Source organism: Python bivittatus, unplaced genomic scaffold, assembly GCF_059951505.1.
Source record: "Python bivittatus isolate LINGU-HERP-01145 unplaced genomic scaffold, Pbiv_v1 ctg000280_np1212, whole genome shotgun sequence".
In the NCBI taxonomy this organism is placed as follows: Eukaryota; Metazoa; Chordata; class Lepidosauria; order Squamata; family Pythonidae; genus Python; species Python bivittatus.
The window spans coordinates 1506727-1522837 of NW_028277066.1; the positions used below are offsets into that span (position 1 = coordinate 1506727).

The following is a 16111-nucleotide window of genomic DNA, read 5'->3' on the forward strand; positions in this document are numbered from 1 at the left end:
GTCCTGTCTATAGAACTGTCTTCAGTTCTCTAGTTAGCCTTTATGGGAAGGAGGATCATGAGTAGCTAAGCCTATGGTTTGACCCAACCTGGTTCTTCTTACATTCTTAGAAATCAGATTTCGAGGTAGTTACCATGTGGAATGTCCGGAAAAAAAGTAGCCACTACCTTGAGATTAAATCTGTTTGCATGAAATATACTGATTTGCATAGGTTGCCTTATAGAAGGCATGACAGTAAAGTACGGTGTGAACTGTCTGCTAATTTCCTTTTTTTTATTCCACACTTCCCAGAAAACAAATTGAACAGCTTCTGGCAGCTCATTTTGGATGAGAAAAAACAGATCTTCACTTCTGAGAAGTTCCTCCAATCCGCTTCAGAGGAGGGTGAGAAGCAAAACCAGTTCCTCACCTCTCGTAAACCCTGCCTTTACTAACTCTGGAATTCTGCAGAATGGTTTTATTAACAAAACTGGCATGTTATGGACATGGAAGGCCGGATGTGTCGCTCTTCCTCTGCTAGTTCTTTTCATTATTAAACAACTGGAGAACTGGAATCCTTGAAAAGAACTCGGAGATCTACCCCTAGATCCCAAATTAGTTTGTAGAACAAAGGATACTTTTCAGTCCACCAAAAATTTTGGACAGTGATTCTTATAAATTCTGGCCACGCACTGTGCTGTGTGGAGCTTATGAATGGCTGTATTCCAAAACATATGGAAGGCATCTAGTTATTTACCTCTGCGATATCTCTTTCAGTCGCTTAGTGTTTTGGACTGAGATGTTTCTTTAATCTCCCCAGCACTTTTCTCTGGATGTTTGCACATCTTTTTTAAGCACGTCTTTGTAACCAGAAGGGCTGGCAAGCTGTTTAAAGGAAGTCTGATACTCAGCAACCCTATGAATTTGCAGCTGGCTCACAAAAGGCAACTAACCTCCATATAGATCTGTTTTTTCCCCCCTGCAGTGATGTGCACAGTTCTACAGCTGACCGAGCGCCTTCTCTTAGACCACGAATGTCGGTTACCCGGAGCTAAAATCCAGTAAGTGTAGCTTGGTCTCACACAGGGAACACATTTTGGATGCATCTTTACTCTGTGGTCATGGATCAAGTATCGCAGGGGTTTCCAGTATTTGCCTTGATGAAGCCTAGCTTCTGGGATGAAATGCATAGCACTCACTGTTAATTTTGTGGATATAATCACGATGTTCTTCCTTGTGTCTCTGGTTCTGCATTTTGAGACTTTCATTCCTTTCTGTTTTCCCACCATCCGCTAGGCTCGGGAGTTGTAGGGGTGACTGTATGTCAGCTGGCTTCGTTTACTCTTCACAAGCTTCTTTTGAAAAGGGTTCCTGAAACTTTACATCATCATCCATTTCCTGTTTGTCTCTCCCCAACTTTATCTGGCTGTCTTCTCGCTTCCAGGCAGTATTACAAAGCCTTGACCGCCGTCCTCCTCAGCCGGTCCTGGGGCGTCCGGAGGCTCGCCCAGCAGACTGTGAGAAAGCTCTTATCTTTACCAAGAGGATTCAAGTTAGCTTATGGGCTTTTAGAAGAGCTAAAAGCGGTTCTTGCTTTACATAAGGTAAACATCCCCGACTTCTTAGCTAACTTCAGAGCTGCTTGAAACAGTCTGAAATCAGGCGTTGGGGGGGTGGGTGGCTGAGCAAGCCAGATCACTGAAAATGGCTTTGGGGGAACAGCATCCTTTCCCTAGCTGGGTTCCTTCCAGATGTGTTGGGGCTCCCTAGGCATTCTGGGAGTTTCAGCCCCAATCTATCTGAATGACACCTGGAGCATTTAATTAGATCTGTAGTTGCCTGTCAGGGGTAAAATCTGAAATAAGAATCAGTACAGATGAAGGGTCCGGTTGTCATTTTGAGAGGTAGAATTTTAATGGAGCGTGTGAGCAGCAGATGACTACTTGGCTGGGGTGATACCATGAGTCCACAGAGAGGTGGGGAAAAGGGTAATGTAAGAGGGTAAATTTTAAAAAGCATTCACTCAGTAGAAGAGAATATCTGTAGCCCAGGGTTGAACTATGGAGTCCTTGATGCCCTCTGAATTTGATGGTTTTCTTGCAGACGTTTCATTACCCAACGAGGTAACATCATCAGGAGGGTGGGGTTCACCCTGATGAAGTTACCTATCTGGGTAACAAGCAAGCTCAGAGAGCACCAAGGACTCCACAGTATCTCCTCGGTTAGTGATGGCAAACCACTTTTCACTGCAACCAAGAAAACTGCTTGGATGTAAGCCCATCTCACTTTGTAACTTGTGACACAATAAACAGCTTTTTACACCGTCGTTCTGCTGGGTAAAACATTCTCCCAAATGTTTGGAGTAAACCTTACAATCAGGTGCTCTTTTACTTTATTTACAAATTGGTTAGGTGCTTCCCCTCGAGGCCTTGGTAACTGAGTCTGGAGAGCTGTCCGAACAGGGCAAGACATACATCCCTCCACGTATCCTCCAGGAAGCCTTGTGTGTGATCTCGTGTGGGCCAGGGATGGAAGGAGAACCGGAGGAGAAAGAAAAGTTAGTCTTGGAAATGCTGCTTGTGAGCAGTCATCCTTCTTTGGGTGAGCAAAGGGGGAGGTCGTGCCTGGGCGTGTGAGAGAAGGGCATTGGTGATTGGGCTTTTGGGAAGCCCCTGGCATTGGTTCCTCTCTTTTAGTAGCAGGACAGCCTGGCCTTTGGCCTGCCCTCCTGATCAAGATGAAGCTGGACCCTGTTGACTTCATTACCAAACACCTGGAAAAAATCTTCAACCGCATCATCACCCAGAGCCCAATGAATCAGGTGACTTAATTTGACCTGGGGGAATGGCCTGCAATGACCTTTACACTTCTGGATCTGGAACACTAGACTGGGTGTGATTACAATTGTGGCCTCTCCTGTGACTGGTCAATCCAGAGCAAATGTTACAGAGTAACGGCCTTGGACATTGTGAATTAAATTCACAGTGAGAGGAAATCCCGAGACCAGTTTTCTTCTCCCTTTCTCCTCCTGTAGTCGTCCCTGAACGCAGTCGGCTTGCTCTCTGTCCTGTTGCCTGCTAAAGTCCTCCCTCAGCTGATCAGCACCATTTCTGCCTCCCTGGAAAACCCAGCCCTGTGTCTTGTGACTCAGGAAGAATTTGCAATCATGAAGATGCCGGAAGGGGAACTCTATGACAAGTCCATCTTGCACAGGTCAGCAGGAATCCTTAGCACGTTCAGGTGGCAGAAGAAGCCACCACAATGGCCTCTTTAGTGTTAGAGGATTCTGCTGACTGCTGTTGCATTTTGAGTCTTGATTATTGGAGAGGTTATAATTTAAAGCGTTACCTGGAGTGGTACAGTATATAATGATGTAGATGCTTTTTGGGGGCGGGGGGGTGGGGTCTGGCTTCTTGTTTTCTCTCACCCCAAGTAAAATTCCCAAATTGGAGAGGCAAATGCAGTGTTTTTCACTTAAAAACCACAGTGAGTACACAGAAAGAGAATGGGGGATTTCTGGTACTTATAGAAATTTGTTTGGAATGATAATTTAGTACAGACTTAGTATAGTTGAAAAGAAAGGGAGGGGTGGTGGAAACAACTGTTGTTGCTGGAGGATCTGCTGGGGATTGCTGGTTTCCCTCCAACTTTTGACTTTTTTATCTGCAGAACAATATTTAGGGCAGCCAACAGCACACGCTTTACAGTAGCTGAGTTCTGTGGACAGGCATGGGGTATCTACCTGAATTCATCCTCTAGTTGTTCTGTCCCCGTTGTTTCTCTGGCACTTGCCTGATCATGAGAGAAGGTTGAGGTAGTGGAAGACAAGATTTTGTATGACAGCGGTAGCATCATGCATGAGATCTCAAGCAAAATCTGGAGCTTGTAAAACGCCTCCTTTCTTTTTAGTGCTCAGCAGGATAGCCTGAAAAAGGCCAACATGAAGAGAGAGAACAAGGCATATTCTTTCAAGGAGCAGATCATCGAGCTGGAGCTGAAGGAGGTATGGTCTGGTCGGCCTACTGGCTATTAGAGTGGGAGCCAGCGAGAGAAGTGGACTGTGTGTGAAGCTTGTATAGCAGGGTTTCTCAACCTTGGCAACTTTAAGATGGGTGGACTTCAACTCCCAGAATTCCCCAGCCAGCAAGGCTGGGGCTGGGGAATTCTGGGAGTTGGAGTCCACCCATCTTAAAATTGCCAAGGTTGAGGAACCCTGTTGTATAGGACTGATCTGGATTCTGATCCATGCCTGGCTGTGTGGGTAGCCTAGCTGTGTCTCATGGGATAAGATGGGAAGATGGCATGTTTCTGGATGGTATAGAAGGTAAGGATACAAAGGAAGGAAAATGAGAAAAGAATAAATAATCCAGTTAGCAGATCCTGGTTGAAGCTGACCTCCTTTTCTTAAGCAGGGATGCATAACTTCTTCCAGGTCAAGGAAAGGCTATGCTGTAAAAGCCAAATGCATATGTGTGTGTATGTGTGTGTGTGAAATATATATCTCTGTCTAATGTTTTACAGATAGTCCTTGTTTAGCGTCTGTTTGCAGTTACACTGGTGATGAAAAAGTAACTTTGCGACCAATCCTCGCATTTACAACCTTCACAGGTCTATAAAGCAAAGGAAAGCTGAAGTCACATCATAAGCACAGTGGCAGTTTCACTTTGTGACCGCTTTGCTTAACAATTGAGTTGCCAGTCCCAGTTGTGGTCGCTAAACGAGGACTACCTGTACATGCAAGAAAATGGAAACCAGAAAATTCCAGTTAGCACTAATAGTTCTAATAGGATAATTAGTTAAATCCTAGGAAGTTGATTTACAGTCACTTGGTCTTTGTTCTGTCCAATACTAAATGAATGGGAGTGACTGGCTAAGGCCTCCAGCAAACATCTGTTGTATTGCATGTTAACACCCATTTCTCTGGAGATGCCTTGGGTTCAGTGGTGTACACATGGGGCCGTTTGTAACCAAACCAAAGCATATGCTCTCTTCCTGAATTTCGGTCCATTTCCCTTTCTGGCAAGACAAAGCACAATTTGCATGTCAACAATAGGATGCTGGATTCTCCCAAACATCAAGTCTCTGAGAAAAAGCACCATCCAATCTGAGTAGGTTAGAAGCCCTTCCTGTTTCACAGCAGAGCTGCGGGTGATCCAATCACCCTAACCCTTGGAACGGAGCCTTTGAACTGAATTGCAGAATTGTTTCAACACTTCAAATCAGATTGGATGCCTTCAAATCTATGATTTGATAGATTTTGGTGCACGTACACCTCCACTTCCATCAAATCTGTTGGTCGGTTTGATCCAGCCTTGAAAGTTCGAATGGAATTGGTTCAGCTCTTGCAATGGAATTGAATTGCAAATTCAGATTGGATCTTGGCTGATTTGCACACTTCAGTATTTGCTTTTCCCATAATCTTGCTTTCTGTATTTCTTCTTGTTTGAGCATCACTGATTCTGGTAAGGTTCTGCTAGAGATGTACAAGTCTGCATTTACCATGGCTTTTAACGTTCTAATATTTCACTGTTTTCAGTTCTAGTTTTTAGTCTTTTATATTCTCTTATTCTGACAATGCATTTATGATTATAGTATTATGATTGTTTTTATAGCATTTATGGAAGCTGCCCAGAGCTTTTAAGAGCATGACGGTCATGCATACAGTATTTTCCAGTGAAAGAGAGAAAAGTTTAATAAAGCCGAGATAATGCTGCTGTTATCATTATGTTTACCACTGTGTTCCAATTTATTTTATATTTTTATTAGTATTCTTAAGCGCTGACATTCCTTTTCAATAAGATCTTGCCTCCCAGTTGACGAAATAAATGGCTGTCCATTGCAGGAGATTAAGAAGAAGAAAGGAATCAAGGAAGAGATTCAACTCACTAGTAAACAAAAGGAGATGTTGACTGCACAACTGGAGAAAGAATCTCAGATGAGAAAACAACTGAAAGAGGTAATTCAAAGTTGGGCTGAGTCTTGAACCCTTTTTTTTTTTTAATAGAACACGAACAAGATCTGCACGGTTGGAATGAGTGGAATGGGGAGAGAAGGATAGCTTGTATAGTACAAGGAGTCCTGGAGGAAATGCTTTGTGTGAGTGTGAGGGGAGGTCACAGTCTTGTTGTGTTCCCCTGGGATGGATAAATTTGGTTTCCAAAGAGCATCTTCAGCCAACTCTTGCTCTAAAGCTCTGCAATTGAGGAACCCTGTTGGTAGGCCTGAGAACTCCTTGAGAATGATGCCAGCCAACTCCTGGGTTCATTTCTTAGCTTCACTGGAGTGTAGTGAAGAACTTGTCAAGTATCTTCAGAAATGGCTAAACAATTGGTTTTTGATGAAAGAATCAATTCTTCACTGTTCTTCCATGCTGGTTCCTACCTTCTTTTACTTGCCTTACTCCATACTTCAGCCAGCAGCCTGCGGTCTTTTATTTGCAAATAGAGTTTAGTTCTGCTGCCTCTCAGAGAATGCCCAGAATAAAAGATGAGGGGAAAAAGTATCTTGTTACCTTCCAGGTAGGTGGTCTTCAATTCCCAGAATCCTCAACTAGGTGAGAATTCCGAGAGTTGAAATCCACACATCTAAAGGATAGCCAAGTTGGAGAAAGCTGAAATACCAATAGAAGAGAAGAGAAGTAGCTAAGGGTTGAGTTGTGAAGTCCTTGGTGCTCTCTGAGCTTGGCGGTTTGCTTGCAGACGCTTCGTAACCCGACTCGGTAACATCATCAGTGCACCTAGTCGGGTAATGAAACGTCTGCAAGCAAACCACCAAGCTCAGAGAGTCCCAAGGACTCCCCAAGCTGAAATAAAAATGTACACACCTTATTTTTTTTTTTCCTGCTTCAGAGATAAGGTGGATTCTCATCAAGTGGCTTTATTGGAAGCATTGACTTTGGTCAACAATAACGATATGATCAACTGATATACTTTGTCCTTTATCACTCAGTGGCTGAATTAGCCCAGAGTGCTAAGCTGTGATGACTGAACCAGCCATAATGGTCTGATTCACCCATTAAGCCCTGAAGCCAGGTGGACAAATCAAAGTGTTGTGTTTTTTTTTTAATCTGGACTCAGTCGTTACCGACTCTGCAGTGACTGCTTTTGGACGAGTCCTTTTGCAGTTTTCAAGGCAAGGTGTTTTGGAAGTGGTTTGCCAGTGCCTCCTTCCTAGAGCAGAGCCCAGCTGGCGAGCGCAGGAGGAAGGGTTTCCGTTGCTTCGCGCCTTTTTTGGGCGAGCACGGCTTCCGGGCTACTGGCAACTGCTCCTGATTCCTTTTTGCAAGGCGCCGCCAGCATTTTTCCTCCCACCGGAGTGAGAGTCCCCATTTATCTACTCACGTAAGTTTTCAAACTGTTGGGTTGACAGGAACTGGGGGAGGAAGCAGGAGCTCCCTCTGCTGCGCGAAGGCTGGGCTCGAACTGCTGAAGTGTCGACCATTTCTGGCCAGCAGCTTTCAGCGTCATTAAGCCGCTGTGCCACCGCGTCCCCCCTTCAAAGTGGTTGGATTTATGCAATACACCGGAGAGACCCAAAGCCACCGCCTTGCGTCTTCTTTCCGGTTGGTTTGCATGGTCAACTCTGTGCTTTTCTCTTGCAGCTGGACAGTGAATTGGAATCCACGCTGGGCCTTTTTGACGCTGTTCTGATGAGGAACCCTCCCAGCCTCTCCCAGTACATCCCTGCACTTGTCAGCTCCTTTCTACCTCTGCTCAGATCCCCCTTGGCTGCTCCAAGGATTAAGGCCCCATTCCTTTCTTTGGCGTCGTGCGTGATGCCCGATCGCTTGAAGACCTTTGGTTGGTGTCGTATTTCAAACTGTATTGGAGAAAAACAAAATGAGAAAATGGTGTTTGGGTAGCTTGTGATCTGCTTCCTCCAAAGCCTAGATGGGTGTGGTGGAAGGGATGGGATACACCCATTTCTCTTCGGCCAACCCCTTTTCCCACGTTCCGCTCTGGTTTTTCATGGCTTCTGGGCTTAAATGCAGCATGGCAGCCATGGGTGTACAGATCCCTGAGCTGTCGTTCCCTTTTTGAGATTTGCGGTACTCGGCCAGTCTGCTTTTGCTGAAGTAGATTGCAGTTGCCAAAACGTAAAGCAGCGTAAATATGTTAGTTTTAAAGATGTTGTTCAGCTATACCGCTGTGTTATTTTTTAAACATTAACTGTAATTTGCATCGGAGGGGTAATTGTTGGACTGTACAAACTATGCGGGTCAAGTTTGTGAAATTTGATTTAGAAAAGGGAAGGCTGAATGGTCTGTGCTCCCATTTGGCCACATGGCAATGAATCAAATATCCCTTTTGTCCTGCCTTAAAGATTATGAGGGTTGGATGCTAAATTCTCATCATGTAATGAGAATGCTGGTAAAAATAGTTAACTTGTTCATTCATGTAGAAAATGTGTGTGTCACTCATTCCTTTAACAGTTCTGAGTGGCTTACGCAGGTACAATAACAACAGCATCGTAACAGGTACAAACACAAACCCTAACAACGCTATTAAATTGTCACTAGATAAATAGTTATATGTTAGTTTTCTTTTCTGGTGGGATTGATAGATTCTATAATCAAATGCTGCGCCTCTGCATATTAAAACTAGTAAGCTGATTTTCATGGTTTTTTCCCCCTTTTTTTGCCATGCTGGTTTTGGTTTTATATTTGAATGATTTGTATTTTAACATTTTGATTCTTTTTTTTTTTTTCTGTCTGGCCCTGGGTCCTTTTCAAAGGCTGGAGAGTTTATATACAATTAATGTCAATTGGAGTGTTTAGTTTTGCCAAATAGTTTTGTCTCCATTAGGAGCATCTGCAGAATCTGATGGTTTGGTCACAATGATATTGTCACAATGCTCATTTCGTGGTTTGCTTCCCTGGATACCCACTGCCATGTAGTGAATTTTCCATATTTCTTCCTTAGTAGTGAAATTAGTTCTTAGCACTTTTAAAGTGACAGCTAGTTAGCATCATTTTATGGCCTTAACCTGATAGATACAGCAGATATCTAGACATACAGGTAATCCTCATTTAGCAACTGCCTTGTTTAGTGACCATTTGCAGTTATGACGGGGATGAAAAAATAACTTTAGAGGTGAATATGTGTAGCTCAGGGTTGAACTGTGGAGTCCTTGGGGTTCTCAGGTAGTAAACATATGCTAATCAAAGAACTACCAGAGGAACAAAACAAAACCCCCACCCCCACCAGCACTGGCAAGGCAGGCCACAGCACATAAATAGAGAGCAAACCCCATCCCATTTTAGCACCGAAGAAGTTACCTAGCCGGGTAATGAAACATTTGCAAGAAAAGAATCAAGCTCAGAGAACCCCAAGGACTCCACAAAAGTAACTTTACGACCAATCCTCACATTTACGACCTTCACAGGTCTGTAATGCAAAGGAAAGCTGAAGTAAGATTATAAGCACAGTCACAGTTTCACTTAGCAACCACTTCATTTAATGACCAAATTGCCAGTCCCAGTTGTGGTCGCTAAATGAGGACTGCCTGTACCAGAAAAACAGGATACTCTTTTTAGGAAGCAATTGAGACCAGTTATTTACCAGTTGTTTTTTCACTGCATGTGTCTGTTTTACTAAAAATGCATTTGCTGTAAAAGAACTCGAAGTCTTAGGGACTTCATTCTTGCAGTGAAGTACAGTGATCCTCATTAATAATAAAACAATTCTTTGGGCCCTCTCCAATAAGTTGGCATTGTTTGGTGAGATTCCACCACTGTTTCAACATGTCCTTCCTTTCCCTTTCTTTTGTCTTTCAGGGACTGTAGCGAGTCACGTGACTTTGCGGATGATGAAACCGGAATGCGATTTGGATGAATCCTGGTGCCAGGAAGACTTGCCCACAGCTGTGAACAGAGTTATTAGTTTGCTACACACACATACCGTGCCTGCCCGGATAACCAAGGGAGAGGAGGGTGAGGCCTCGCTTACATTCAGATATTCAACATACAACAATTCTTGTACTCATTTTCTTACTTTTTATCTTCCTGCATCTTTTGATCTGACGCAGAGCAACAGCAAATTCCAAATTTGCTATTGAAGGCCCTTGGAATCTGGCTTCTCCCAAGTGATTATCTAAGTTAACTTAGACCTGGTTAGCAAGGCTGAGAAAATAGGCAAGGGAATCTCAAGGTTCATAGAATGGATTGTGTCATTTCCTGCACTGTTGATAATAAGGGTTTCCCAGTAGCCAACCACAAGGGTACCCTGGCAATTCCTAGAATGGGTGGCAAAATTTACTATGGGCAGATGGTAGCAAGATTGTCAAGTTTCACTCAAAATCTTGGAGTTGTTCCCACACAAAAATCTTACAAGATTTCAGATAGGAACCTCACAATCTTGTATAATTTAACGTTCTCGTGAAATTTCAGCCTTTTAATTAAAAACATTTTTTTTTTAATCTTGGGGACTGTGGGAAAGTCACCTGTGCCATGGTGTTCAGTGGCATCATGTTGCTGTTCTCTGTTTTTCATGGTAGTCCTCCACAGTTCTTGATGATGTTGAAGAGGTCTCTGTAAGGACAACATTGAGGAGTTTTAGGTTTACATATAGCTCCCCCAGCATGTATGGTGCTCCAGGCATTGAAAGGTGAAGGGTCAACAGATGATAGAGTAATAAGAAGAAGAAGGTGATTTGAAAATGGGAGAGTGGCATGTTTGCACTGAGTAGGAAAGGAGAAGAGAAGAGAAGATAGAAAGGTTAATTCTGTGTGGATTATTGGCTGGAGAGATGATGCTCAGGGAAATGAGAATGTGTGGGAATGTGTTGGGGTTCATTAAGGCAGCATGATTCTCAATTCATCAACAAAATAGAGAAATATCAAGGAGAGGGCAAGAAGAAGAGCCATCAGTGTGCAGCTGGTTTGATTTTATCAGGGAAGAAGTTGTAAGTGTGGTGAGTAATGGCCAATTCTTAGCAAAGCTTCAGAGATAGAAGCTCAATAGCCTCCTGGATTAGGTATGGATTAGGAAAGTGTGACAGTGCAGCTTACCCAGCAAGGAAGAAAGCATGACTGGATACCAAACAAAGTCATCCCGCTCTTTCATGATCCTCTAGAGGAGTTCAACTGCTGGAAAAGTTGAGTGATGAGGTTGGTAATCAAGCCACTGGAGATGAAATAGGTTAACAGTGCAGTGGAAGAGAAGGGCAGACAGGTGGAGAGTTGGCAGTACAGATAAATTGCAAGCAAGAGCTACAAAACCTGCAGAAAAGACAATAGGAGCAGAGAAGGCAACAGGTAGGACTGGAGCTCAAGGAAGGAGAGCATGGATGGGCAAATGTAGAAAACAAGGGAAAGGCAGCTCTGCAGTCAAGCAGGGATAGGCAAGGAGGGCTATTTTTTAATGATTGGGCTGAGATAGTCCTTGGGTGGAAGCCCATGGATATTCTACGGTGTTAGGCTAGATTGGAAAGTTGAAAAAGCATGGTGAAGAAGGCAGTAGCAAACCACTTCTGTTTGGCTGCCCAGAAAACATATGTAGGTGTTTCCATAAAGTCACCTGCAGCTAAGCTGAATAAGGAGGCTTAACTTTTACTCCATTAAGAAGTAGAAGAAAAGTTGGGAGTTGTAGTTTGACACCCAAGAGGCTATTAGGTTGGAGGTTTCAGTTCTAATTACTGAAAGTAAGCTATTCTCCTTACTTCTGTCAGAGTTTGTACTCCGGATTCTCTTTGTTCCTGTTCAGTAGGAAGTGTGTTGCGCAGAACCTGAATCCAGCAGGCCAACCTCAAACATATAATGCATGTGGGATTTGTCTACATGGATGCATCCTTACTTCTTTGTTTTCTCATCCTTCCACTGCCCACTACAGGTCCTGTACCATTATCAGCCCCAGCATTTTCCTTAGTCTTTCCTCTTCTGAAGATGGTGCTGCTGGAGACACCGAATGACAGTGAAGAGAAGGAAGAGCTGATGGTGAAGGTTTTGCAGATCATCACTGTTCATGCTCAACTGAGGTCATCTACCAGTAATGGGAATTGGCTGGTGGATGAGGTTAATGTCCTTTTTGTTTCTTTTCCAAGTGATTTACCACCAATGCTGAGAGATGTTTCAACCTGCTTGAAATCAGGAGCTCCAGGGTCATGCAGATTGGATCGGATTCAACAGTTCAAAATGTGGGGAGTGGGTTTGGGGATTTGATTTGACTGAGTCAGTTTGGAAAATTGTATTACAGGTCGTCCTCATTTAGCGACTGCCTCATGTAGTGACTGTTTGCAGTTACGATGGTGATGAAAAAGTAACTTTATGACCATTCCTCCCATTTATGACCTTTGCAGGTTTGTAAAGCAAAGGAAAGCTGAAGTCAGATCATAAGTGCAGTCACAGTTTCACTCAGTGACTGCTTCACTTAATGACCAAGTTCCTGGTCCCAATTGTGGTTGCTAAATGAGGTATACCTGTACAGAGGTTCAGCCAATGAGCTTCATATCTTTAAATAAAAGCTCTGCCCATCACATTCCTTCTAAACATAGGTACTAGAAACCCAGATTAAATATAAAAAATTTACTTAGTCTTTTTGTTTCCATCGAATTTCTCTCCTTTTCCTGCCTCTTGGCTTGACAGTCATCCCCCACTCTTCAGCTGAATCCAGTTTTAGCATCACAGTCTCCAGATTTCATTCCTCAAAGAAGAACCACCTGCTAACATAATCTTCCCCTACCTGGAGCCCTCCTCATATGGGCACTACAAGCTGGGAAACCTGGGAGCTGTAGTTAAAGCACATCAGGAGGAACTGTAGAACTCCTAATTGTAATGCGCACTCTGATTTTTAGACTCCTCTGCCTGTTTTCTCCCTATCGCCTCCTTTTTCTCACATTTTCCTGAACTATTCTGGAGAACTTGAAAGTTCCACCCTGTTCAGTGGTGTTTCAGTTGATCTCATAAAAGGTTCTGTTGCACTGCTTTAAAAGTTGGATTTCCCCCCACCTCCTTGGATCAACTTAGCTGTTTTTTTAATGGGTTGTACAGTTATTTTTGAGGTTCAATGACAAATGTGCACTTCTTTTCTTCCCTCTGTTTTGTGTGACCACCGACCAGAACGGTCCCGAGTTACTTCCTCGTACAGACATGCTGCTGCTTCTGACTAAAGTTATTGGGACAGGATCTCCACGTGTACAGGTCAGTTGATCCCCCCCCTTGATCAGAGAAGGGGGAGATGCAGATCCTCGAGAGTCGTGCCTGCCAGTTCGATGGTGGTGGATCTTCACGGTCTGATTAAAGCTCTTACTCTGTGTCAGGTTTTGGGTTCGGTTGCGCTGACAGCCTTGTGTGCCAGTAGCAGTGGAGAGAATGGTTGTGCCTATGCAGAACAAGAGGAAATTGATGTGTTACTTCAGGCTCTTCAGTCACCGTGCATGAACGTTCGAGATGCAGCTCTCCGGGTCAGTTGGAATCTCTTTCTTGGACTGAGTGGAGGTTCGGCGATAGGATCTGAATTTCTTGTGTGCCGCTGGAATAAAAGTTAGAGGGGAGGGACGCACAAGTTTTTTTACACCGAGAGTGATCCTCAGCTTTTGAATCATGGGCCTAGGCGGGGGCAAAAAACTCTTATCTGATTTAATTTCATTTAAATGTACTCACAATTAAAATAGCAGGGTACTGTTAATATGGCTGTTCTCCATCTACTTAGTTGGTTCCCCCATCTTTAAACCCTTCAGATCAGGGGCAAGTTCAGCAGGGTCTTGGATGAGCAACACCCGAGTTGTACAGAGGCTGCATGTGGCCCTCGGGCCCCAGGCTGTGTCCTCCGTTTATAGGGGTAGAAGTTAGTTCTTGCATGGTCATAAGAAACTGTCAGGCCCAGCCCAAGCACAACGATGAAACAGTCCAGTCGAGTACAGTTCCTTTATTTGATAGAATAGAAACAGTATGACCTACTCCAAAATATTAGCTCCTGGAGTGGGTGGGAGAAAGAGGGATAAGAAAGCTCAAAAAAGACCCCAGTTGCTCAGAGCAGAGCATTTCATATATGAAGAAAATATATATTTCCAGTTCAAAATGATTCTGCTGATAACATTCTTTTCTGACCTTTAGGGTTTGACGGAACTGCAAATGGTGTTGCCCACTCCAGACAGTGATGAGAAGAACGGGATGAACCTTTTGCGCCGCCTCTGGGTGGTGAAGTTTGACAGGGAAGAAGAAATCCGCACATTGGCAGAGAGGTGGGCATTACGGTCCTTTGAAGGAGGGAGACATAATCATATAATCCTGACATTCCCCACCCCCCAGACTGAAATTAAAATCTCTTGAGGTAAAATCTCTTGAGATATCGGCCATCTCATCCCCAAGATCTTGGTCCTAGAAAACATGAGAGAGAAAAAAAATCCAGATTCTCCTACAAGAGAATTTGAATTTTGCAGCCTGAATGTTTTGTTTGAATTAAGTATGCATGCATCATTTCTCTTACTTTGCATCTCTGATCTGCTTGTGGGTGTTATGGGGAAGGGCAGAGACAGAGCACTGCAATTTTTCACCCCAGAGATCTTTCTGGAGGATGATGAAGCTCCAATGTTCTTGTCTCCTAGGCTGTGGGCATCGATGGGTTTAGAATTGCAACCAGATATCTGCTCGATCCTCATCAAAGATGTCATCCACCATGAGGAAGCTGTGCGCCAGGCTGGGGCAGAAGCCCTTTCCAAGGGGGTTGAACAGTATCGAAGCCAGACAAGGGATGTCATGGCCAAACTGATGGAGATTTATCAGGAGAAACTCTATGTAAGCCCTTGGTGATGGAAGAATGAGCATGGCTGATGATGAGTCCATATGTTTATACTGAGTTAGAGGTGTGTCTCTTAAGGGGCTGAAACCCGAGGATTCGTAAAAGTAGTCTGAAGTAGACTTGGAAGGAACTAAGAGGTGGTTTGACCTGGATGTACTGGCTGAGAGTTCTCTCTTGCACATGTGCTGGAATAAATCTGTGCTGGCTTGTTTGAGCTCCAATTCTAAATGATTTGGCCATTGCAGATCTGAGTTTGTGTCTTCTTCCCTGAAATAGAGTAGTGGTGGGCAGCGTCCATCTTGCAACTTGCATGTTCTGTCTTGCTTTGTACTAAAATTTTCATTGTGCGCAGTCAGGAGGCTTCCTTCTTTGTTATCTACTCTTACGTTGGCCTACTTTCAGTTGGTATGATGCTATTGTTACAATATTATGAGGTCACCACAAAGGTACAGAACGTAGTGTGCTTGGACCTACTGCTTTGGAATGGAGGCCTTTGGCCTGTCTCTATCAGATGGGATAAGATGGCCCAAGAAGGAATACAGCATCTGAAACATAAGCTTTATTTGCCCACTTCATGGTGGTGGGACAAGGTTTCTCATCAAATGCTTTTCGTCCTTCTCAGAGGCCCCCACCAGTTTTGGATGCTCTGGGACGTGTGATATTGGAATCTCCACCTGACCAGTGGGAAGCCAGGTAAGTCTCCTTATAATTCTCTTTCCCCCAAATGATGAACTTCAGATTTCTTCAAGGCAAGGTAGAAACTAAGGATAAGGAACTCCAGATGTTTTAATTCAACTCATGCAATTCCTTCCCAGCTAGTTGGGCTTGAGGGAGAATAAACGTCCAAGCAACTGAAGGTCACTAAATTGGCAAAAATAACTATTACACTACATGATTATCACTAAAGATTAAATTACCTCTTTAGGTGTGGCATAGCTTTGGCCCTGAATAAACTTTCTCAGCACCTGGAAAGCTCGCAGGTGAAGCCTCTTTTCCAGTTCTTTGTACCAGATGCCCTCAACGATCGTCACCCTGAAGTCCGAAAGTGTATGCTGGGTGCTGCCCTCTCAGCCCTCAATACCCATGGCAAGGTAGGTTAACATTCATCAAACGTGCTAGGTCTGTTTAGCTCAGAATTATTGACAGCAGGGGACTGCCATCAAGGACTCATCAACTTTTGAGTGGAATGTTGGAAACCTTCTCCAATCACAGTCAAAGCCTGGACAATTGGATCTTTTGTTGAATTAAATCCAATTAAAATCATTGTATCTAGGCTATTTATCCCCCCTGCATTGTATTATTTTGCCTTTTGTCACCTCAGAAATGACTGTTACATAGCAACTCTTAGGGCATCTCTGGAGGCCACATCCAAGACTTGAGGGAACATGCTTTCTTGAG

General features: G+C 43.8%; 1 protein-coding gene across 2 annotated transcripts in view; it reads left to right on the top strand.

Annotated features, from left to right (window-relative positions):
* GCN1 (GCN1 activator of EIF2AK4) overlaps positions 1-16111 on the top strand; it is a 61354-nt gene that overhangs the window by 15806 nt on the left and 29437 nt on the right. The window contains exons 16-32 of one of the 2 annotated variants that reach the window (XM_007434250.3): positions 292-384; positions 965-1040; positions 1424-1583; positions 2391-2580; positions 2676-2800; positions 3014-3192; positions 3889-3982; positions 5822-5935; positions 7580-7778; positions 9755-9910; positions 11807-11988; positions 13033-13113; positions 13233-13376; positions 14029-14156; positions 14520-14709; positions 15336-15406; positions 15639-15804. In XM_007434250.3, coding sequence (XP_007434312.2) covers positions 292-384; positions 965-1040; positions 1424-1583; positions 2391-2580; positions 2676-2800; positions 3014-3192; positions 3889-3982; positions 5822-5935; positions 7580-7778; positions 9755-9910; positions 11807-11988; positions 13033-13113; positions 13233-13376; positions 14029-14156; positions 14520-14709; positions 15336-15406; positions 15639-15804 — 2348 coding nt within the window. The remainder of the gene's footprint in view (positions 1-291; positions 385-964; positions 1041-1423; positions 1584-2390; positions 2581-2675; positions 2801-3013; positions 3193-3888; positions 3983-5821; positions 5936-7579; positions 7779-9754; positions 9911-11806; positions 11989-13032; positions 13114-13232; positions 13377-14028; positions 14157-14519; positions 14710-15335; positions 15407-15638; positions 15805-16111) is intronic. The other variant, XM_088143224.1, reaches the window with a different exon arrangement.